Source organism: Phocoena sinus, chromosome 4 (assembly GCF_008692025.1).
Source record: "Phocoena sinus isolate mPhoSin1 chromosome 4, mPhoSin1.pri, whole genome shotgun sequence".
Taxonomy (NCBI): domain Eukaryota; kingdom Metazoa; phylum Chordata; class Mammalia; order Artiodactyla; family Phocoenidae; genus Phocoena; species Phocoena sinus.
This window is the reverse complement of record NC_045766.1, coordinates 69724539-69749909: the sequence shown is the minus strand read 5'-3', so window position 1 is coordinate 69749909 and position 25371 is coordinate 69724539. Positions and strand designations below refer to the sequence as shown.

Here is a 25371-nt window from a genome sequence, read left to right as displayed (position 1 = left end):
ATTAAGCAATTCTGGACATTCTGAAATACAGAAATGCATAAGACTCGTAAAAATTTTTATGTATGTGTACACATTCACAGGAGGCAAACCTATCAATGGCAGTCTTAATCTGCTGTCTCTGCATGAGCTCCTTTGCTCAGATGATACAGGGTAAATCTATTAGCTGTTACTAATAAGATATAAATAATGAAGGCCTACTTATATTTTCAAGGTGTAATAAGAAATAATGGTCAAAAAGTAGCTGTGGCTTTGTACCTCAAACAAACCTCAAATGCTTAGAATGATAAAAATCTCATCAAATTAGGATTTTGGTCATTATGACAATGTAGGGCTGAAAAGTCATCTGTGTACTAACTATAGGGGGAATTAAGGGGAAGATACAGTAAGGAAACCATCTTTAAGGACAGTAAAAGGAATGATATTATTATAGAGGAGCATAAATTGTTTTTAGTCTCATTTACTTTCACACAAGGTAACTGCAAAGTGGGCAGGAACAAGCCCCGTTTCGTGCTCTACTAAGTATGCCTTAATAAACAAAACAGATGGAGGTACAGTCCTGCCAGTAGCTCTTTTACAAATGTGTAAAGTGAGGAATAAAAGGGTTACATGGATAATCCAATAAATATTAGGAATAGGAAGGATAACCATAAGCCTGAAAAAAGGCTAGTAAAGTTGGCCCCAAATGAACATTAACCCTTGGCAGTGTAGAAAATAAACAATATTCACTACTGATATTGCTTAAATCATCAGATTCAACAGCACATCAATAATCTTAAACTGTATCTTAGAATCTTAAAATAGCAGATCTATAGGACTCATTGCAAATTATTTTACCATTATGAAAAAAACAAGAACTACTAGTAACTAGAGCTATATTCATATTCCTAACTAACGTACCAAAACACAGTAGCTCCCTCCCCTTCTTTCTGTAACAAAGCTAAGGAACAGAGGGCTTAGCCTAAGCATCCAACTTGTTACAATATTTAAATGGTACTCTCAACAGCATGAGGAACAGAGAATGCTAAAGCACCATTTAAAGTAAGCCCTCCCTTGGGACTTCCCTGGTGGCACAGTGGTTAAGAATCTGCCTGCCAATGCAGGGGACAGAGGTTCAATCCCTGGTCTGGGAGGATCCCACATGCTGCGGAGCAACTAAGCCCGTGTGCCACAACTACTGAGCCTGCTCTCTAGAGCCCGTGAGCCACAACTACTGAGCCCACGCACCACAACTACTGAAGCCTGCACACCCTAGGGCCCACGCACCGCAACTACTGAGCCCACGCACTGCAACTACTGAAGCCCATGCACTCTAGGGCTCGGGTGCTGCAACTACTGAGCCCGCGCACATAGAGCCTGTGCTCTGCAACAAGAGAAGCCCGCACACCGCAGTGAAGAGTAGTCTCTGCTCACAACTAGAGAAAACCCGCACACAGCAACGAAGACCCAACGCAACCAAAATAAGTCCTCCCTTGGTTTAACACAAGTAGGAAAATAACTTGTTCTCTATTTCTACCTATGTTATTCATTTACTGAAAGCTAAACAACATACAGGAGTTGATTCCACAGCCATGGAATTGAGAAAAGCCAGGTAGTGATACTGAAAAAATAAATGAAAACTATGATGAGTATTCTCAAGTATTAACCACCACCAAATGCGACAGGGTTAGCCAGCAGAATTATTCCACTAATTATCTATAATATTGGTTGATTTCAATATCAGAACCTACAGGAAGCTAATTATATGACTGAATCTTTTTTCCTGAGTAAGATTTGCACCTAACTCCAAAATTTTTTTATCTAATATATGTAACACAAATAGCTGATTTCAAGATCCTAGAGTATAATTTTAAAATCATTACATACAGTTCATTTGACTCTAGTCTCTTTAGAACATTAACCTTGGGATCTATACTATAGGATCATCTAACAGCCAAAAGTATATGTTTAAGGATTCCTTGGTTGCTCCTATAACCAAACATTTGTATACTGTTATGCTGAGTTTTATCAGAATCTGTTCTTTATTGACCAGAATCATATCAAATTTCCAATGTTCAACCCTGCAGTAGACAAGGTGAAAATCTGTGCTGACTTTATTAATAAATGTGGAAAATCTTTGTACAAATTTATCAAAGTATCTAAGAATAACTTTGCCCCAAAGTTAAGTCGAAATAGTTTTCTTCTGTAAGAAATAAGAATTCTCTGCTGATTCATTTTAACTAAAACAAATACATTTCATTCTTTAATTTAACATGGTCATTCACAGTAACCCTTTTCATTTTACAAATGAAAACTTGGAGAATAGACAAGTTGGCTACAAATTTAAGGTGACTCAATAACTGAACCAAGTAAGCTGTAATTCATAATTCTTATCTAAGTACAAATCCATGAACCCTCACAGATAATCTAATTCTCAGAAAATAAATTCCTATGTTTAATATTTTGGATTTACCTACTCTAGGAAAGTTGCATATCTCTATTATCTTTCATATTTTTACTTTGTCAAAAATAATTTCTCATAATTGGAGTCCATGAATGGATTAAGGTGACACGATCCTGGTAGAAACGGCTGATTAGTGTGAACATATCAGTAGCCCCCTTAAACCATCCATCACCTTGCGCTTCTGTTGGGCATGGCTCGTGCTATATTGGCCTGCGGCTCTGCGCGCTTCCTCTTCATGCTCTTGAATTTGCTGTTGTAAGAGAATGAGCTCACCAAGCAGACCCTGCCATGAGTTTACAACGAGGAGAAGAGGAAAATTGGGGAGGAGAACAATGTTAAACCAAAGGGCACAAGAAAGGAACAGATGTAAGTCAGAGAAGAATGGATAGCTTATAACAAAAATGGAAACTCAGTTATGTACCTTTAGAGCCACTATATAACTGGGTTCTGTACTACATTTCCATTTTTCTCCTCAGTAAAATTATGTCTATAAAACAGCATAGTTTAATAAGTGAAAAGGAAAATGCAATAAGTGACTGCTGAATAAAACGAGCCAGATATATAATATCAACATACAGTAAAACCGAGACTAACTGGAATGCTCAAGGAAGATGGCACTATAGTTAACTAAATGTCCTAGTAACAGAAAAGCTGAGAAAACAAATACTTCAACCCTTATTTTTGAATTGCCAATACGAACTAGTGTACGCTCCTGACTTGATACATATGGGGGAAAAAACAAAACTGAGTTTTGAACAGTGTTGATTTCAAAGGTCTGAATCTTCTAATTCTCAACCATAAGTTTCATAAGACTAAATAGAGAATACATAATAGCTTAATCACTTATTAAATTATTATTCTTAAGTTTTCCTTGACATCTGATGTCTTCAATTAAAGACCCCTCAAGGGACTTCCCTGGAGGTCCAGTGGTTAAGACTCCAAGCTCCCACTGCAGGGGGCGTGGGTTTGACCCCTGGTCCAGGAACTAAGATCCCATATGCCACATGGCGTGGCCAAAAAGTAAATAAATAGAGATCCCTCAAAACGTAGTTTTGAGCATCAAGTTAATCAAGGTTTTACATTAATTCATAATTTTACATGTCTACGCACAGAATCTTATTTGATTAAAATCTAAGGGTTTTTTTTTTTTTGCAAATTAAAAAATAATGTTTGAGGTACTGTTTTAGCTTTATACAACATCAAATAAGTAGTTTGACTGAATTTTCACTTTTTATAACCTGTTTTGACATTAAATAAAAATGGCCTCTGAGAATATAACCAAGGATATATCAATTACTAAAGCACAAGCTTAATAAAATAATTAAGATATGGAGATAATATAGTTACTATGAAAATAAAAATGAAACAAAACCCAGTTTGGACCTATGCACAAAATAATCATCATTTCTATGCTTAAAATTCATTCCATTTAATAATCATGAAATGTTCATCTGATGCAATGTATTCACTTGTGACATGAAACGAAAATACATGTCATTTTCTGTACAGTGTTTTTAATTGCTGTCTATTAGATAATCAACCTCAAGAAATGTAGGAGAAAAAACAACTAGCAATTGACAATGCCAGGAACCTTATATTTTCTCAATTAGAAACCCTAAAAAGGCAAAGTTCCAATGAATGAGGTCACTCTTTAATTTGTACAAGAATAGTTTACCTGGGAGAACAATTTTTACCAAGTTATAATAATAAAAAGAATTAGGAAAACTAACACTCATTAGGAGTTTCAAATAGCTTCACAGCTTTATAAAATAACTGCCAACAATATTTTATTTTGTATAGTACAATTATAAAGTTTCTTAAAATGAAATATTGGTTAACGTTACATTCAAATTTTAATTAGTAGACTCACCTGGAGGCTTAATAACTTAGTTTATATAATCCAAAGATTTATATAAATAAAAAAGTTTACCAGGAAAGAAATAAATACAAATAGAAAAGCTGTATTACAGTAAAGCACTTTAAATTAAGGGAAATATTAGCAAACAATTAGGGGGACTTTTATTTTGTTTGATTCTTAGTTTTAATACATTAAGTTATACCAACATAATGAAACTGGTTGACTTACTATATAAAGCAAAGGATGAAACTAGTTGATATTTCTTCATGAAAAGTAAGAGAACATCAAAGTGGCAGCTAACATAACTAAACTTTCAACATTTGTTTCCAAATTCAATAGTACAAAATATATTTATAAAAACCTGCGGTTATCTTTTAACATGTATCTTTTAAATAAACACTTTTATGGTCATTGATAAATCTATCAAAGAAATGCAATGCCAACTCACTACCCTCATCATTCCCATAATTTTTTATGTCCTTTTTTTTCATTTTTTGTATCACTGCCTTTCATCAAGCAGAAAGAAAAGTAATCCAACTCATTTTTATTCATTTAGTCATTTATCATAATCACTTCTTCTACTCATCCAAGTGTTTAGATTTCTCAAAACAGTTCCCTTTTAAAGATGGCTTCCCACGTTGGCTTACACATTAGTGTACCTGTGCTTTAATTAACATAATACCCAGTAGTATAAGTTATAAAACGCTAAAGCAGTGAGAAAATATTCCACATTTCTTAACTGTGCTGGTCTATCCGGCACAGGATTCTTGTTTATTCATAGCTTAAACACCCCTCCCTCATCCACTGTTTATATGTACATACAAAGTGTATGGTAAATATCTAATATCTATTACAAGAAAAACACCCTCTCTTTCTAGTGACACCTCACTTTCCTTCCAAGTCTGTTACTGAAGCACTTTTATGTGAAGGTAGTTGAAATTAACTGTTACCTCCTAAAAAAAGTAGGAAGAAAACAAGAATTAGACACAGAAAAAGCTATATACACTATACTAAAAAAGGTTACCATTATCCAACTTAAGGCATCAAATCTCACCCTAAGCACAGCTGGATTAGCTTTTAAAGCTAAGGCTTGTGGTATAAGGAAGGGAAAAATGTGTGTGCCTCCTGTGCAAGATGAGGCATTTGTTCATGCCTCCTTACGTGAACAGAACACTTTTACTCAATAAATATTTTCCCAAGTTCAGACATTCTTCTCTCAAGAAACAGCACATAATTGTTTTTTAAATGATATATATTACATTAAAAATGTACTAATTGTGATCTTTAACAATAGTTATTGTAAACAACCACAGATGAATACTCTCTAAACATCTCCTGGTTACTGTCAATTTGACACTGCAGTTCTCATAGTCCCATATTTCATGTACAGTGTTCTCGGGTTTTTAAAAAAGTATAACGTCAGACCAAGAAAATCAGTGATCACTCCAGAAACCAAAATGTCAACTGAAAATGCTGCAAATACCTCTAGAAGTTGATAAGCTTGTTAGAAAATATTTTTTAAAATCTTGAAATTATGACTCATTCTTATGTGAATACATTTAAAATGCTATATTTTTGGGAATTCCCTGGCAGTCCAGTGGTTGGCACTTGGCGCTCTCACTGCTGGGGCCCTGGGTTCGATCCTTGGTTGGGGAACTAAGATCCCACAACCCGGGAGGCATGGCCAAAAAAATAAAATAAAATAAAATATTGGGTTGGCCAAAAAGTTTGTTTGGGTTTTTCTGTAAGATATGGAAAAACCCGAGCGAACTTTTTGGCCAACCCAATACTATATTTTTAACAGTATTCTAAAGGGCCCATACCTTGTTTGTTTTTATACCTAACACACAGAATAAGGCCTGACACTTCAGATGTGTTATGGCCAGCACCTAGGATAGGGCTTGGCCCATGTCTGTTGCTTGAATGAATTAAATGATAACCTATTTTACCTAAAAACGCACACAGTTTACAGCACAAAATCCAAATTGGGTTTCCTAAAAATTGCCTATTCTGTATATAAGCTACACATCAACCCTACAGTCCATTTTCCCACTTATCACAATCCCCAGAACAGATTCAACAGGAATTAAGAGGAGGAAATTAATCAAATAATGTTAATATGCTAACTCATGGAATAATTCTAAGTGTTAGATGATAATAATCATTATCATTACATTAGTATTCATTTAGTTTTATCATGTGGCAAGGTCTTGTGCTAACCCTTATCAGGTAGGGGTTCCCCCTATTACTGAAGAGGAAACCAGAAACTCAGAGAAGCTAAGGAACTTATCCAAGGTCACACAGCTCAGAAAACAGGAAGGACAGAGTCTGAATACAGGCAGTGTGACTCCAAAGTCTACACCTGATACCTGTTAGCTCTACAGTCTCACTATTTTCAAAGTGCCTTTGACCCTTCACGTTCAATTTACATTTAAATAAGGAAAATGGTAAAACTGCAATATTTCGGAGGGCAAATGTAAATTACTCTTTAGAGAAGGAGTTGACAAAGTACAGTGGGCTACCTGAGTAGTCCTAGAGACCACAGGGCTTGCAAACCTAAAATATTTACCATCTGGCCTCCAAGGAAAAGCTTGCCAACCCGTTTTATTAGTTTTAAAAGTAACTTGGGTCCAGAAAAGAACTTCGTGAAAGTGAAGACTTCTTTCCCCTTCCATTTAAAAAATATTCCTAGGCACTAAACTACTTTTCAAAGTTTGAATAATTCTGCTATTTCATTAGCTAAAAAGATCTATTTTCCTATTTTCCTCCCTCCCAGTAATATATAATTCAGCTCAAGATATTTACAGCCAACTAAAATATGTTTATTATTGGATATCAGAAAGAAGTATGTCTTTCTACTTGAATTATTTAATTTGCTCCAACTGAGAAATATTGCATCCTATTTGGACAATTTCTACAAATAATTAATTTCAAGAGATGAACAAATCAGTCTATTACCAATAGTTTTTATCGATAATACAATTTCTACCAAATCCCCTTTGTTCTAAATTATTACCTAAAAATAGTGTTATGTACACAGTATATATTTAATGTTTTTTAAATGACATAAAAAGGCAATATGCTTATTATTAAGGAATAAAACAAGTATCTAACCAAGTATAGTTGCCAATTGTTAGCTGCTTAGGAAACCTAAGTTTCCTGAATCTGCGGCTACTTGATGGTGCTGGTTGTGAGAATTTCATTTTGCCACAGTTTACATTATTTGTTGCATAAGGAATCCCAGAAATGTTAAGTCCTACTTAAGCAACACTGCTTTGTTACAACTCAGAATTCCGAGTATAAGTGCTACCTTCACATTCTTGCTCTCCTCAATAGTTGTCAAATATTGAAGGCCAGGAGAAATTCAAAGGTAATCAGAGCAAAAAGACACATTACATAAAATCTTTGGGCCCACTCCTGTTAGCATTAATCAAATTTGCTTACTTTAAATCAGACTTTTACTGAGTTAAATCAACTGATGAATTGTGTTAAGAGTTCAGCATTATCCTAGGCGCTCTGAGAACAGAGATTTTGTGATAGAAATAGCCTATTAAACAGTAAGAATGAAAGCCAAAGTAAATAGTGTTTCATCTGTGAAATGTTTTAAATTGTTAAGAGAATAATTATTGGGACTAAAATGGTTATGGAAGGCTTCACAGAGGTGACAAATGAACTGGGCTTTCAGGATGAGTGGAAATTAGGCAGAGAAAAGGGAAGAGAGATATTTCAGAGGGTAGGTATAAAATAAGTAAAGCCACACAAATAAGAATTACAGTAACGTGGAAAGGAAGGTAATTACTATTTAATGATTATTTTTAAAAGAGTAACAGGGGCTTCCCTGGTGGCGCAGTGGTTGAGAGTCCGCCTGCCGATGCAGGGGACTCGGGTTCGTGCCCCGGTCTGGGAGGATCCCACGTGCCGCGGAGCGGCTGGGCCCGTGAGCCATGGCCGCTGAGCCTGCGCGTCCGGAGCCTGTGCTCCGCAAGCGGGAGAGGCCACAACAGTGAGAGGGCTGTGTACCGCAAAAAAAAAAAAAAAAAAAAAAAAAAAGAGTAACAATACTTTTTACGATTTGGACTTCAAATATTTTCTATAAATTATAAATGGGCTTGTACCCTTCAGAATGACCATATTCCTTACTTCTATGAGATGTTTATGAGCCATCAGAAACATGATAGAACAAAAGCACAGATAATGTCTCATTTAGCAAATTAATTTTCACTAGAACACAACAATGTTACTGAATCTAAAAAAAGGAGATACACTAAGTGGTCCTGTCACCTATATATACTATGACTGATATACAGAAATCTACTGACTTACAAACCAGGTGAGTCCATTAATTCACTAAAAAAGGCTTGCCACTCGAATTTGTCTTCAGGTAGTTCTAAAGGTCTCCAGGTCTCAAGAATATTATTCAGGTCACACTAAGGGCTCTTTCTAATATTTTTCTATAGTGAACACAAGTTTAAAAATTTTTGACTAACTAAAAGCATTTACTAAAATGTGGTTTCAGTATTTTTCCATTTTTTATTTATCAAAAATACGTAGAAGAACTTTTGATAAACATTACTGTCCACAAACTGAACGGATATAAATACAGGCAAAATCAAAGAAACCTGAGGTTTAGTTAGCCTGTGTAGCATTATGTGGGAATAGATGCTTTTTGAAGACCTCAATCACAACTTTCCAGAACACCTAAAAGTCCAGTGACCCCAGACTGGGAACCACAGGTAATCTGTCTATTGTGTGGTTCATTCTGCCTGACTCAAGTCAATCTGGCATCTGTGTTCCTGCAACTCCCTGTCATTTTCACTTCAGTTGACTTAGAAAGGTTCCTAATTGTCCCTCTACTTGCCAGCACTTTTCCAGATGTGTTCTCTTATTAGAAAGAACAAGTTTTCTTTTTACTTCTAGTCGAAATGTTTTTAATTTATTACTACATTTAAAAAATCTGATTCACATTTACTTTTACATTTCTAATAGAAGTCTAGCCAGAAACTTTGGTATAAACCCAACAATCATTAAGCTAAGGCATGAACACCATTTTAAATCTTGGGGCTCTCAGACACTAGACTGAACCAATCAAAAAGGTATCACCTGAACTCTGGATGCCATCCTACCACCTCTGATTATTGCCCAAATTTTCAAATTTGACGCTTTAGAATAATTTCAAAAAGGCTTCTGCTAAGGTCTCCCTTTCCATGCTTACATTCAACCACCAATTTACAGACAAGTCTCTTACAATCAGTTTATCTGCATCTTGTCTGAGTAGTTCATTATTTTCAAATATCACAGGTAACAGTCAAGCCTTGAAAACATAATGCTGCATATTAATAAAATGTAAAACCACTAGTTGAGGTTGAAAATACTTTTTCTGTATAGTAAACATTTATACTAGCATTTAATACTATCTGATTTAACCTATAATGAAAACAGCTTAATTTATAACAAATAGTTGGAAATAATTGGTGCGTTTTTAATGGGCAAGATAATCACCATAAATTATGGAAAAGTTAAAAAGAAACAGTCTACAACAGCACTTATCTTCAAGCAAAGTAAATTATAAAATAAAGCAATAAATTTGCTCTCATGTCTACTGTATAAAATAAAATCTGTAAATATAAATTCCCAGAGATCAGTTCTCTTGTTTCTTCTATACTGCAGAGCTCTTGATAATTTATCAGTTACTACTCATTTATCACCTTAGCAGGATTTTAAGGGAATTATCTGTCAGGCCCTAAACAGGATTCTCATTTACCAAAACAATCCTAGGCCATATCAGAAAAGAACAGAGATGCAAGCCTCCCTTAACTGATCTAGGCAACAAGAAATCCTGTCGCTCAAAAACCATACTACCATACTTGTAACAGGGGTTCCTTCTCCCCAGTTAGATTAGCTTTTCTCTGCACATTAAGTCTATTTGCATTAAGGGCCAAGGCCTTGGCTCAAGATAAGCTGTGCATCATAGGCTAATTTCTATTCAAATGTTTCTTTCCAGTAGCATGTATAGTCAAGGGTATCCCTTGGTTAAAATAATGCCCGTGGAAAAGGTATCAAAAATGATCAAGTTAAAAGGCAAACACACACACGTATACACACACATTTTGAAAAATGTTTTCTCCAAAAGATCAAGTTAAAAAAGAAAAAAAATCTTTTGAAATATAATTAAAACTTGGAATATCATGCAAAAAGCTCAAAGTTGAAGGACAGGAAACAAGATGGAAATCTACACATAGGAATTACTTTCTTCCTGCTTCCCCAAAAAACATAAAATTATTTACCTCAATGATTTAAAACCATAATAACCTTCATCATTTAATTTTTAAATGTTCATATTGAATTTTTAAATGTTCATGGAGTATTTTTTCCAGATATTTATTTATCTAGGTTATTATTAAAAAAAAAACTTCCAAGGAATCAGTTATCTTACCAATTTCAAAAGACGAAAAAAATGAAGAGTAAGACAATATCAGGTTAACATATTAATATAAATACACAACAATGCACGTTATTCTACATCAGCAATTCTCCTAAAAGTTTCATACGGGTTTTAATGCGTGAATTGAAATTAACATATCCTAAATAACCCCATACATAATTTTGTTGACTAGCAATGTAACAGAAGTCTATTTATCCCTTAGTAACAAACTTGCCCTTCCCTTAATATTTCCCCTAACTGTATACCATGAAACATTAGTCCCTAGAAGGTACTTCATGGAAGAAGGGTTTTGTTGCTAAATAAATCTGGAAAACCCTGCACACTTTGACTTCTCTTAGAGATTCACAATGCACATGCATATATTAAGGTCTGAGAAATCCTAGGCAAAAGAAAAGAAGCCTGCTTGTTTTATTTATACCAGCTTTCCCCCACACATACTTAACAACAAAACCCTTTGTTGGGGATAACCCTGGAAACTAATACTTCACAGACATATTTGAGGGAAACTGGCTTCCCCAATTATATTTCCAGAACTGTTGAATAATACCTTGCATTTTGTACCAAGAATAATAACAATATCTCCACTGGATGCTTTTATGTTTGCTTCTCGGATGCTACCATTTTCAGATCTTCCAGGGTAGGTAAAAACTTTAAAAAATCTTTCAAGACTATCTATGTGAAGAATGCTCCTTTATACGTACCTTTCTATAAGGCTTGTCACTTTCAGACCCGGGATCTGTTGCTCTAAATGCCGTTTCTCCAGGTGAACCTTAAAGATAAATATGCAGTCCTTTAAATATTCCAGTGAAGTCAATAGCCTAAACTAAATTCCAAATTATGTTTAGTCGGTTGAGAGATAAAAGGATTTTTTAGAGCAAAAATCACTTTTTGGAAAACTATTCTTATTTTAAGGAACACAGTGGTAAGCTAAGAAAAAAATTTTCAAAACCATTATAGGACATGTTTAACTGATTTCTTAAAATATCACTGAAAATTGCAATAAAAAATAAGGCAATCTTTGATAAGGATTATTTTACATGAGAGTACTTACAGTTCAGCCATACACTACTGCCATTACAGACCATATACAGTAAAAATATTAAATTAAAAATGTCAACTGTGACATGAGACATTTGTCAAGATGAGACAAATTAAAATGACTTTCATTTCAATTATCAGAAACAAACACATCAGGTTCAAGAAAATATTTTGGTTAACCAAACTTTCTTTTTAATAGCTTTAATCTTATAATATAGACACAAATTTAGGAATTTTAGTTTTACCACAAAAAAGTTATTTTATTATTTCCACCTAAAGGATAATGAATTTGCCCAATATAATTCTGACATTTTAAAATTTAGCATAAGCAATATTATAAATTTGGTCTGCAATTTTATTTGCAGCTAGTTTATTAGATGCATTTAAAAGGCATGTTAAGATCAGCAAAAATATCTGTTTACACACCTAACAAGAGAAGTAGGTCAGAAGCTTCTATGACTTCACTAACCAATTTGTGACCTGTGAAAAATCAGCAAAGGGGGAAATAGAAATGTAAAATTTAACAATGAGCAAACAAGATGTCTGAGACCTCAGATTTATATCATGATAGGGCAGAATTGGGCAAATACACCAGGACTAGCCTTAGTAAATTCTACTCATTATGGTCCGTTATAATTAAATTTGTTTTAAAATCACCAAATCGGCTCTAACCAATTATGAACAGCAAACACATAGGAAGTGTCATCTACTTGTCAAGAACAAGTGATTTATTTTTCCCTCACTGACTGAAGCCAAGCATGTTTAAGTTCTTGCAAATTTTCATTTTCTTGGGCCAAACAAAAATTAAAACCACGGGGACTTCCCTGGTGGTCCAGTGGTTAAGACTCTGTGCTTCCACTGCAGGGGGCACAGGTTTGAACCCTGGTCAGGGAACTAAGATCCCGTGTGCCGCATGGCACTGCCAAAAAATAAAAATAAATTAAAAAAATAGTAAAACCACAGAGCAAAAAAACTTCGTGTTTATCCTTTTATCAAAAACCTGGCTTTTATTTGTACTAAATATTTTCATTTAAAAGATGGAAATAGGGACTTCCCTGGTGGTGCAGTAGCTGAGAATCCGCCTACCAATGCAGGTGACAAGGGTTCGAGCCCTGATCCGGGAAGATCTCACATGCCGCGGAGCAACTAAGCCTGTGAGCCACAACTACTGAGCCTACACTCTAGAGCCCGCGAGCCACAACTACTGAGCCCACGTACCACAACTACTGAAGCCCGCGTGCCTAGAGCCCATGCTCCGCAACAAAAGAAGCCACCGCAATGAAAAGCCCGCCTGCCGCAAGGAAGAGTAGCCCCCACTCGCTGCAACTAGAGAAAGCCCACGCGCAGCAATGAAGACCCAATGCAGCTAAAAATAAATAAACAAAATAAATAAATTTATTTTTAAAAATGTTAATTTAAAATAATAAATAAATAAATAAAAGATGGAAATAAACAAATGAATACATTTTAAGTATTTTTCCTCTGTGTTTCCCGACATTTTAAATGAGATCAAACACACGTCCTTCCTTACCTGTGGTGAAAAAGTCCTTCAGTAAGCTGAGGCTTTCAACAATCTTGTCAAAGTCAGGTGCCAATTTTGCAAGGTCCTCTGAATCAGGAAGGGCTTTTCTAATTTGCTCTGGAGAAGAGAAAAGAAATAGTCTCAAAATAAGAACTTGACTATTGAAACATTCATACAATTTAAATAATTATATATAAACTTAAATGTTTTTTTCCATTTTTCTCCCTATTCCAACTATAACTGCTACGTATATCTGAAACAATGTGTTATTCTGATGATCTTCTACAAGCCATGAAAAATTTTTATAAAAGACTCACCAAACATACGGTTTAGAGGGTTATCTTTGATTTATAAGTTAAATGCCTTGAGACAGAAACACTGTATAAATGTTAACACTGGACTGGAAACAGAAGTATTTTTTGGGAGGAAGTCACAGCAGAAAGGCAATGAATCAAAGAAAAAAGAAAAATCCTTTGTAGCACCTGACCTGAATTCAAAAAAAAGTGATGAAATCCCAGTTCAAATTTAAGAACAGAATTCCATTACTTTTCTCTCTCCTTTTATATTCCCTAGGAAGACTTACACTTGTTACCACTTCAAAAAAACTGTCTCTGAACTCAAGACAAGCCATTACTTTATTATTGCTAGCTTTATTTATAAAGTGATCAAGTATTTATTTTTGTTTACAAATACTCAACAATTTTGTCAAAGTTTGGTACAACTTTACAGTGTCTTCTGAATTAGGAAGGGCTTTTCTAATTTTCTCTGGAGAAGATAAAACACAAAGTTTCTCAAAATAAGAATATGTATTAGGTCTTATTCTAAGTGCTATAAAAGCACTAACTTGTTTAATCTTCACGTCAATGCTACAAAACAGTTCTCATCAACCACATTTTACAGATGAGGAATGGGGCACAGAGGTTAAGTAACAGGACCTGCACATACAGCAAAGTGGGGGAGTCACGTTTAAGCCTAGACAGTCTAGCTTCAGAACCCAGGCTTGCAGTCACTACAGCGTGGGATTAGTGAATGCATACCATTAAAAGCTCTTCTCATAAACGTTAGAAAAATAATTTGAAGGAGTGCTTTTCCTGTAAATATCTTTGGCAATGCAACAATTTTATCTTTAAGACAGTGCTGTGAATAGTGCATGCAGAGATCAAATCCACCCCCATACACACCTAAGCTAAAGTCTAAAAAATGTCTACACAAAGTCTTAAAAGAGACCTGAGGAAAATAATTTCATCAGAAAAAAAATCTTTTTCTAAAGATCACCATGAGTTACTGGCAATCATAACTACCAAATATACTTTTTTTCTCATCTATCTATTATTTGAAAAAGGGAACAATGAAAGACTAACAGGAGAAATTACTCTGGACACTAGCAGGCTTTTAAGTAATCTGGTTACAAAAAGTAGAGGTAACCAAGGTACTCAATCAAAGGGAGCTAGTTAGGTGAAGCACAGTGCATCTGTTCTGGGTAACATCATACAACATTGAAAATGATATTCAAGAAGGCTGCTCGGCAGAGTAGAAAATGCTGACAAATGTGTTAGGTAGCAAAAGACAAGATAGCAAAGTGTATGTTCACTATGACTATATAATTCTTAAAAAGGAAAGTAAAATATTAACCACATACACAAAATAGGTACAATTAAAAGAAACTGATCCCTAAGGATAGTGGCAGCTGTGTTAAACTGATGAACTAGTGGACGATTTCTTTTCTTACCAATTTTTTTCTGCTATTCTATTACTTTTATCATTAAAATAAAACTGCTACAACCGGCCATCATCAAAAAATCTACAAACGTCGTGGTGTGATGAATTGGGAGACTGGGATTGACATATATAAACTAATGCGTATAAAATGGATAACTAATAAGAACCTGCTGTATAAAAAAAAAATCTACAAACAATAAATGCTGGAGAGGGTGTGGAGAAAAGGGAACCCTCCTGCACTGTTGGTGGGAATGTAAATTGATATAGCCACTATGGAGAACAGTATGGAGGTTCCTTAAAAAACTAAAAATAGAATTACCATATGACCCAGCAATCCCACTACTGGGCATATACCCAGAGAAAACCATAATTCAAAGACACATGCACCCCAATGTTCATTGCAGCACTATTTACAATAGCCAGGACATGGAAACAACCTAAGTGTCCATCGACAGTGAATGGATAAAGATGTGGCACATATATACAATGGAATATTACTCAGCCATGAAAAGAAACGAAACTGAGTTATTTGTAGTGAGGTGGATGGGCCTAGAGTCTGTCATACAGGGTGAAGTAAGTCAGAAAGAGAAAAACATATACCATATGCTAACACATATATATGGAATCAAAAAAAAAAAGGTCCTAATGAACCTAGGGGCAGGACAGGAATAAAGACGCAGACGTAGAGAATGGACTTGAGGACACAGGGAGGGGGAAGGGTAAGCTGGGACGAAGTGAGAGAGTAGTACTGACATATATACACTACCAAATGTAAAATAGATAGCTAGTGGGAAGCAGCTGCATAGCACAGGGAGATCAGCTCGGTGGTTTGCGACCACCTAGAGGGGTGGGATAGGGAGGGTGGGAGGGAGGCGCAAGAGGGAGGGGATATGGGGATATATGTATATGTATAGCGGATTCACTTTGTTATACAGTAGAAACTAACAGACCACTGTAAAGCAATTATACTCCAATAAAGATGTCAAAAAAAAAAAAAACTGCTACAACCTTAAACTTAGAGTTAAGGGGCTATCTCAATACAACTATTTCTCTTTCCTAAAGATACAACCAAGAAAAGTATTTTAACGTTGATACAAACCCAAATCGATATACTCATCAATCTCCCATACAATGTCAGGCACAATCCATTTATAGTCACTAAGGTCAGGTATCATGTCTTTCCACTGATCAAAAGTCTGAAAGATAAGAAAGTATGCCAATCAAATGATCTGAATGCCATATAAAATATAAAAAAACACTACTTAAATTTATTTTGTTAAAACATGCTAAGCTACTAAGAGCAATGTATTATGTTCAGAATTTTTAGAAACAAAGTGGCCTTTGCTCTTCTAAAAGTAAATTAGCAGACAAGCATATAAAACATGTAAATGCTCCTTTACTAAATACAGAAAATGGAAAAATTCAAAATGTACACCTATTTCAAATGGGTTTCATGATTTGGCTTTAAACAACACTGAGGAATACAAGGAAGACAGACCACGGATCAGGATACCCCGCCTTTGGTCCCAGAGCTGCCACAAAGTAGTTGCACGAGCATGCCACTTTCTTCCCTGCCTGTGCTACTAAATGGCAAAGCTGAAAATCACACCTAAGTGTCCTTACTCCCAGACCAGTGCTCCTTCCATTAGGCCATTTTCATCTCTTATAATAACTAAGATTCAGAGAGCATTTTCCTATTAGCACCATTAAAACAATTTAGCACATAATAGAGACACACAATAAATGTTTAAACATCTAATTACATTCTACTGCACTAAAGAAAAACGACATATGCTGAGAAACTTTAAAACAATCATGCTGGAATAACTGGAAAAGCAGTAGGAAAGTTAACCTCACCTTTTTGGCTGTATAGCCACCCCCAACAGCAGATCCGAGTATGAGATACCGAAGTTTTAAGAGTCTTGCAGCTAATCTCGCTGGCCAAAAATTTCTGTGGGGCTGGTAGCCATACTTAATCGGAGAAAGTTTCAGTTTACGTAAAGGAAGGTTAGTTAGGGAGGAGAACTGCTGAAATGAGGTCCTGAAGTGGGGTCTTTGAAGCTTTAAGATAGGATGATGCGAATGATAAATACTTCGTGAAACCAGATGCAGTTTTTGTAGTGGTAAGCTTCCTTTTGTTCCAGAGCTGTGTTTCACTAAGGACTGGCAGACCTCACTGAAAGAAAAATAGGTGTGGAAAAAAGATCAGATGGGGAAACAATGCAAAGGAAACGATATAAAAGAGCAATATGCAAAAGGGAAAACACACAGGCACACACGACCAATCACACTGTGTCTTACGATAGCCCACAGTTACTAACCATTTACTGTGTGCCAGGCACTGCTGCAGCAGGAGCTAACTCATCTGGTCCTGCTGATAATCCTATGATAAAAGTACTAGTATCGTCCCCATTTTACCAACGAGGAAAAGGCGGACAGACATAAGTAAGTTGCTGAAGTCCCCACTGACATAAGGAGTAAAGGAAGGATTCAAACCTAGGCAGTGGGACTCCAGAGCCTGTCCCCTAATTTACTATATGTGGGCTATGATCCTGGTCCAAGAAATCAAAACTGAAATCAAAAAAGGGAGAGACTTATTTTATTAACTACTGACAGCTATTTGCTGTCAGTAAAGTTGAAAACAAAATATCTTTGTATAGTGACATATCCGAACTAAACTCATCATGGTAATCATTTTGAAATGGTATAGAAATACCAAATCACCATGTTGTGTAATAGGAACTAACACAGTGTTGTAGGTCAATTATACTTCAAAAACAAACACACACATAGAAAAGAGATCAGATTCGTGGTTACCAGAGGAAGGGGGTGGCAGAAGGGGGAATTGAATGAAGGCAGTCAAAAGGTACAAATTTAGAGTTCTAAGATAAATAAATACTAAGACTGTAATGTACAACATGATAAATACAATTAACAGGCTGTATGTTATATATGAAAGTTAAGACACTAAATCCTGAGAATTCTCATCACAAAAAATATTTTTTTCTATTTCTTTAATTTTGTATCTATATGAGATGACGGCTGTTCACTAAACTTACTATGGTCATCATTCCATGATGCATATAAGTCAAATCACTATGCTATACACCTTAAACCTATACAGCGCTGTATGCCAATTATACCTCAGTAAAACTGGAAGAAAAGATGTGTTGTAATAGCAAAAAATGTTACCACTTAAATATCTAATATTAAGAACATAAATTTATAAACTATGGTACATAAACAAAAGAGAATACTGTGTATAGCCATTAAAGTGATAAATATGAAGACCATGTAGATATACGAAAAGATTTCATGTAATGTTAGGCTAAAATGGTGGTATGAAAATAAGTGTGAATTATGGATGCACCTATACAAAAAAAGGCGTGTAAACTTTTACTTTTAAGCACAGAAGTTCCAGTAGCTTATAACATCTATTCTTTGCCCTCTCATCTATGTTTCACAATCCTGAGATGGTCCAGGCATGGAAATTAAGGAAAAATTAACACCTCATGTACCTGGCTCCCCAGAAAAAGAAAGAAAGAAGGGGGAATACCCCAAAGAGAAAAGAATCTAAATGCACATGTTACTATCTGAACTCTTCCCTCCTGTCCTTCCTGGCAGAGAATGAAAGTCTCCTACCAGCAAACATACGCCTGATTATCTTATTCAACACACCGTCAGAGTGCTTACTATGGGCCAGGCCCCATACTAAAGAATAAATTTTTAATTCATTTAATTACAACGGGAGTAGAAATATCTTAAGGAAAAGGAATCAAGGAACATTGAAATAATGTTGTGAAGACGGACAGTGAGGGGAAAGGGGTACCTAACTGCCAGGCATTATGTTAGATGTTTACACAAATGCTACTGTTAACTCTCAGAAAAACCCAGTAAGGTAAGTATCCTTATTTGACCAACTTGCTTTTTTTAAACTGTGTCTTGCCTAAGGTAGAATGACTAGTGAATGGTGGAAAAGGAATTTGAATATATACTTCTGTATATTAGACCAAACTAAAAATCAAATGTGATGCAAAACAAGGCTCCCCGACCCCAACCCCAGAAATCATCTATTCACACTCATCCATCATCTCCTTTTAATCTATGTACTGTTTCCTAGCCTGTTATTATTTTTTCAACAAGTTTATGCAAATATTTATTGCACCTAAATAAATGTTGGCCATTGGTCTTCTGACGTGTCTATGAGCACATATTTAGATATATATGTCAAAGAATGTTTATTTATTAAAGAGTAAGAATTTAAATGTACTCCTTCATAACATGCATAGGAACTACATCAAAGGACAAACTCCAGAACTTGGGGCATCTGACCTTACGCATCTCTTCTTCTGCAGGCAGCTAAACTGTGCTATCAACGTAAGACATTTTAAGTCATGACTACAGAGTCAAGAGTAACTCTAGAAACAATTTAACCGACAGCATCCAATTGAATAAACAATTATCAGTTGATAATTAGTTGGTTGGAAACTCAATTTTTAAAGTTTTTCCTACATATCTTAATTGCTCCAACAAAGTACGCTAGTTTCTGCAAAGTCTTTTCTTATTTAAAGAAAATTAGATATATTTCCCCAGTAAATACTGAGGAGTAGAAATAAAAAGGTTGTAAATAACTTAGTTCAGTACCAAGGGCTGTGGATTTACTCAGAAATTAAAATTCCATGACATTAGAAGTAACTTATTCAATTATTCTAATTGACTGAAACTTCAACTATTGTATGCCATTCAGTTCTAAATTTAAATTCAAATTAACCTTCACAAAACAAGTGGATCCCCTCTCTTATAAACACTATAAATTACACCACTGAAAAACGTTCCAAAAAAAATTCAAGACAGGTGTTTAGAGACTGAGTTAATTCAGGAAAACCAAGTTTTTCCAACCTTGCTTGATGTATGTTACTTCTCATCAAATGCCTGCAACAATGAGTTAAACCTGAAGATATCTAAGGATACTAGAACACAGCTACGTGTAAAGATTAAAGTCAAATTTAATTTCATTAAAATGCACACAGTAACCCATAGACATGTAAATACTTCTATGATTTTCGGTTTAGGATTAACACAGACCAGGGCAACAATAACACAGTGATTAGAAAGGTGGTGCTGCATTCACCACCTCACATCCAAAAAGCAAGTCTCCCTTCCTAAACACTGAAAAAAGCTGCTATTTAGAGAATATCTCTAATCACCATCTCTGACACTACACGTATGCGTCACCGCTCCAGATCTGACTCCAAATCATGTTCACTCAGCGTACTAAGGAAAGAGGCAAAGTCCCCTTCACCCCGAGAAAGGAGCTCAGGTACCTGCAAAAGCAATGTAAGCTGGCATGGAGGCAGAAGCCAAAGACAGTGAGAATTAAGAGACGCGGCAAGGGTGACACATGGTTAGAGTCATAGAGCCCGGACAGAAACAACAAGCTACCAGAGACAGAGATAACAGCGAGGACAGAAGGGTGAAAGGGGCAGGCACAAAAGGACAATAGAAAAGGCCAAGACTGAAAAGCGCCCAGAATCTTCCGAGGGGCATAGGAACACGGACAGGGGCCAGTACGGGGGCCAGCACCCAGGTAAGCCTAGTCAGGGCTCCTGTCACTCCAGGTCCTCAAAGATATCCCGGAATCCTCCAACTGCTCTCTGCTTGGCCTGAGAATTACCTGCACATTCTGCATGTCGCGATTGGACAACCCCGTTTTCTGGAGGCCCCGGAAATAACGGGGCCAGGTCGGAGCCCACACTTACCAGGCCACGGCAGCCCGGCGTAGTCGCCACATCCCGCCGGCGAGGAGGTCACACAGGCGCCGAGGCGGCCGGGGGGAGCCCCGGTGTCAGCCCCAGTCCGGCTCCTACTCCAGGAATGACCGAAGAAGAGGCCCTCGGCAACAAGGGCACAGAGCAGCCACTGCGGACCTCCCAATAGCGAATGGACTTCCGTGAGAGCCTGCTCGGCACCCGTACTCGGTCCGTCGGGCAAACCTCCACCCCACCCCTCTTCCTAGGAAGGCAGCACAAACGGTCCGGGGGAGGACTCACGCATGCGCTCAAAGCCTCTGTAGAAACCACAGTATCTTCCCCTCCCCTCTCCCCTCCCCTCTCCCCTCCCCTCTCCCCACCCCGCCCCGACCCGCCCCTCCCTTTTTGTGTCCAGAGTGGAATGGTGAATTCGTGCCTTTCTGGTTAAAGACTTGGGGAGGGGAGGGGTCGAGGTGTGGGGCAGGGGCTGAAGGGCGAGAAATACGGAGCGATAAATTCTTACTGGGTGGCTACCATTTGGAAAATTTGGTATTGCAGGAGCATAGAGGAAACTAGGGAATACAAAATGAATACAGTACAGGGGTAGAGTAATAGAACAGAGTAATGAAAACCCACGACTGCCCCTTTGCCCTGCTCCTTTGTTTGGCCTCTTTGTTTACGAAGTACTTTCATATTCTTAGAGCAATCTCCGGAGGCTGGAGAAGTACTGGACAAGTTAAATGCTTTAGAATCTCTGAAGGTCAGATCTAAGAGGGGTCATGAATTAGGAGACCTAAGGGCTTGGGACAAGCTTGTGCAGTTTATAAAGGCGTCAAAAATGATTTTGTTCATTTACTCCTTAACCGGCCTTCATCTGGCTTTTAATCACACTAATTTGTTGAAATTGCTGTTGTCAAAGCCTCCAACAATTCCATATTGCCAGTGGTCACTGGACCGCTCCGCGTTCAGCTCAGAATATTGGATCTCAGCACACTCCTTAATCGTCTTCCCTCTCCTGGCTTTCAGGACATCACATTCACCTTTTCTCAAGGACCTGCTACTCCCCAGTCTCCTTTGCCATTTCCTCCTCCCAGCCTCTAAACGTAGGATCTCTTGAGATCCTGGACCCCTTCTCTTCTCTCTTCATTATCTCTCTAAGTAGTCTAAGTCAGTTCTATGACTTTAAATACCCTTTTCCCATTCCAACTCTTATCATTTTATGTTTTATGTGGAAACGGACCCATACAAGGGATGTGGCCTGTGGAAGGTAGTGAAGTGAATTAGTGGCCCAGTATCAGAGGGCTGGGTATGCCCGCTTTATCTTAAGAACTCCACCCCCGGCACATGCTACACACAAAATTCCTTTCCCGTAATCATCAGACTCATAAGACAGTGTGCATCCATTCACAGTAACACCAAATATAGACCCAGCCTATGGTAGTAAACTTCCCAAATGAAGGACTCCGGGATTTTCTTTATTATATTTAGTGTGGTGACTGTTTTAATGGCAAGTACAAATGGGAACTTGCTATACTGATCTGTACAAAATGTAGGTTTTCCCAGGATTGTAGGCTTATGCAAAAATTCCTTTGTTGCTGTTAATTCCAGTTGTTTTATGGGAAAAAAAGTGGAAACCAAATAATGGCAACTCCTTTCATATATGGGTTATCTTTGCATCTTACAAAGTCCTTGTTTTGTGATTCTATGTCTAGGCATTTAGCCTACTGAATCTGTTCTCCGAAAAACTGGGTTCTCCTCTTGCTGGGTGTCAAGCCAAAAGACACAACTAAGCCAAAGTTCAGGACAAGGAAGGATTTATTCCTTGCAGCAAGTGAGGAGAAAACTGGGACTCTCCCAAAGCAGTGATTCCTCCAACAGCAAAATTTGGGAAGTTGTAAGCTAAGGGAACGTGCATGTTTATGAAGGGGTTGGGCAGTCAACAGAGTACAAGCTTGAGTTGATTGGAGTCACACAGGTCAGAAGAGGTGAACATCATCATCCCTTAGGTGCCAGTTGATCTGGTGGTTGAGGCTTCAGGCTAATCTTTACCAGTGAAGCAGAGTCTTTACAATTGATACATTCTCTTTGCTATTGTTACTTCTCTTGCCTGATAACAGTTGTTTGTTTCTGCATTCTTTGGTTCCCTTAAGATCATTAATTACTGAGACCTGAGGACAAGCATTGTGGCCAGGCTGAGATCACACAATGGCTTTGGCCCAAAATGCCTTCTCTAATGCCATGAAAGCCATACGTAGTTTTCTTTCTCCAGACCCTCTACCTCATCTGCTCACAAGTCATGCAAAGATGTATACATGCTATTTCTTTCTGCATTGTATGAAGTAGCAAAAGATCGGAATCAACATCATTAAAAGATAAACTGACTCAATAAAAATTTTAAAGGTTTACTTGATCAAAAATTATTCAAATCAAGCAGTACCAAGCTGTAACAGGGAAGAGCCAATTTTGACTCCATGCTGGATCTGTTTCTTTGACTTTAACCTTTACTTTTCATTGCTTTTGTTATTATAATCATACATAATGGCCTGCCTCAGGGAACCCTGCCCCTCTGCCTGAATGTTAAACTGAAGTGCCTTCCTTTGTTCAGCTCACAGGGAGACAATCTGACCCTGCCCACCTGTGAATGGGTGCAGGAAAGAAGAAATTAACATACCCTGCCTCTATGCAGGCCATGGGAGGAGATGTTTTGCAAGACTCAAGGTCCTTTTTACTTTACTTCCTCACCGCCTCTCCCTCTCGGATTCTATAAAAGAGACTGGCATCCAGACCCCGGTAAGACGGTTTTTGGGGACCCTAGTCCGCCATCTTCTCAGCCTGCCAGCTTTCCGAATAAAGTCGTTATTCCTTGCCTCAACACCGCATCTCCCAATTTATTGGCCTGTCGTGTGGCGAGCAGAGTGAGATTGGATTCGGTAACAAAGCTAGAATTGGTTAGAAGTGATCCATCCATTGACACTTCTATGGAGAAGACACAGAAGTGAAGAAAGGAAATTATTTGGTTGGCTGCAGTTTAAGTGGTTACCTTATTTGGGAAAGCCTAGTTGGCTGTTTCTGATTGGTTGTTTTAGGTTTTGATTTCTTAACCTTGTTCTGATTGGTTGTTTTAGGTTTTGATTTCTTAACCTTGTTCTGATTGGTTGTTTTAGGTTTTGATTTCTTAACCTTGAGGCTTAGGTTTTGTTTTGCTTAGTAGGCTGCTATAGGGGAACAAAATTTGCCACCACAAAATGTGTCTCTTCGGCATGAGGTTAATTTAAGTTGATTATTTTTAAGAAACAGAGGACTCAGGAAGTCTTTCTTTTTACCTCCCCCTTAGCTGCCTGAGGAATTTAGACAGAGGGCCTGTTGTAGGAATAGAGCTATCCCCAGAGATATCTGTAAAAGATATGGACAAAGTGCAGTGGGGGAAACTCTTAGTGATCAGAATCCACTCTCCATCCAATTGTCTCCGAATGGCCCAGCATTTATTTAGGAAATATTTACTTTTCCAATTCCATGTGAATGTCCTTTCTCCCCTTTGAAGTCCCAAGCCCCTATCCCCAACATCTTCTTTTGTCTTTAGCTGAGGATGGTATTGATATTTAAGGTAAGGCTTCAGTCATTTTGGCGATTCACAGTTTTTCCGGGTCTCTCCCATGTATACATGTTATTAAACTTTTGTTTGATTGTCTCCTATTTATCTGTCTCATGTCAACTTAATTATTAGACTATTGCTGAGCACAAGTTCACGTGCCCAACACACAGTGATGCCAAACAAACCTAAAGGTTTGGAGTAGAGAAAGGTTTCTTGAAAGGGCCATGAGAGGAGAATGGGCAGCCTGTGCTCAGAAAACCCAAACTCCCAGATGGTTTGGGGGGAAGAAGTTTTCTAAACAAGATTAGGATGAAGGCTGCAGGATATATGACTTTTTTCTGATTGGTTGGTGGTGAGGTAACAGGACCCTGTTCCAGGAATCTTGTACTCAGCCTGTAGTTACCGTTCTCCACCTGAGTGGGGGCCTTAGTTTCTACAGAAGAACTCAAAGTTATGTATATTCCTTGAGGAGGAACCAGGACCTTGCTTTATGGCTGCACTCTTGTCTCTTGATTGCTCCTCCTTTGTTTCTGCATTCCCTTCCTTCCCTATTTAGAAACTGTTTGAACCTGCCCTTTGGAACTCAGGGAAGGTCTAGGAGGCTGAAGCTTTTTTCCTACAAACAAGAAATGGGGGATATAGAAAGGCTTTTGTACCGGGAGGGCCGCACAGCATCCTGCTCCATTTCAAGGCCAGACAGAAGAACCTAGAAGGGTAGAGGAAAATTTCTTCCTCCTCGACACTGCCAAGACGTTAGAACCGTCTTGTCTAATGACCTTTTTGTTTAATTAATTTAACAAGAAAAATAGCCAGAAATAGAAATAGTTAAATAAATTATATTCATACTAGCCATGAAAGTCTATGAGTTAGATCTCTTTGTCCTGATAAGGAACAATTTCCAATATATAGTATCACATGAGAATAAAGGGGCAGAATATTGTGTAATCAAAATGCCACCATTGGTCAAAATTCATCCCCCTGACCTGTTTTGTTTGGCTTGTGTTAGCCCA

At 37.3% G+C, this 25371-nt stretch overlaps 1 protein-coding gene across 10 annotated transcripts in view; it reads right to left on the bottom strand.

Moving 5' to 3' along the window:
* OPA1 (OPA1 mitochondrial dynamin like GTPase) overlaps positions 1-21041 on the bottom strand; it is a 96234-nt gene extending 75193 nt beyond the window's left edge. Inside the window, exons 1-7 of one of the 10 annotated variants that reach the window (XM_032630561.1) lie at positions 20779-20991; positions 16877-17195; positions 16119-16215; positions 13310-13417; positions 12205-12258; positions 11442-11509; positions 2613-2723 (exon numbers count right to left, since the gene is read on the bottom strand). In XM_032630561.1, coding sequence (XP_032486452.1) covers positions 2613-2723; positions 11442-11509; positions 12205-12258; positions 13310-13417; positions 16119-16215; positions 16877-17195; positions 20779-20810 — 789 coding nt within the window. In that variant the 5' untranslated portion in view covers positions 20811-20991. Of the gene's footprint in view, positions 1-2612; positions 2724-11441; positions 11510-12204; positions 12259-13309; positions 13418-16118; positions 16216-16876; positions 17196-20693; positions 20747-20778 lie in introns of those variants that run through there. The other 9 variants (XM_032630560.1, XM_032630566.1, XM_032630563.1 and 6 more) reach the window with 9 other exon arrangements.
* Between the last annotated feature and the right edge of the window lie 4330 nt (positions 21042-25371).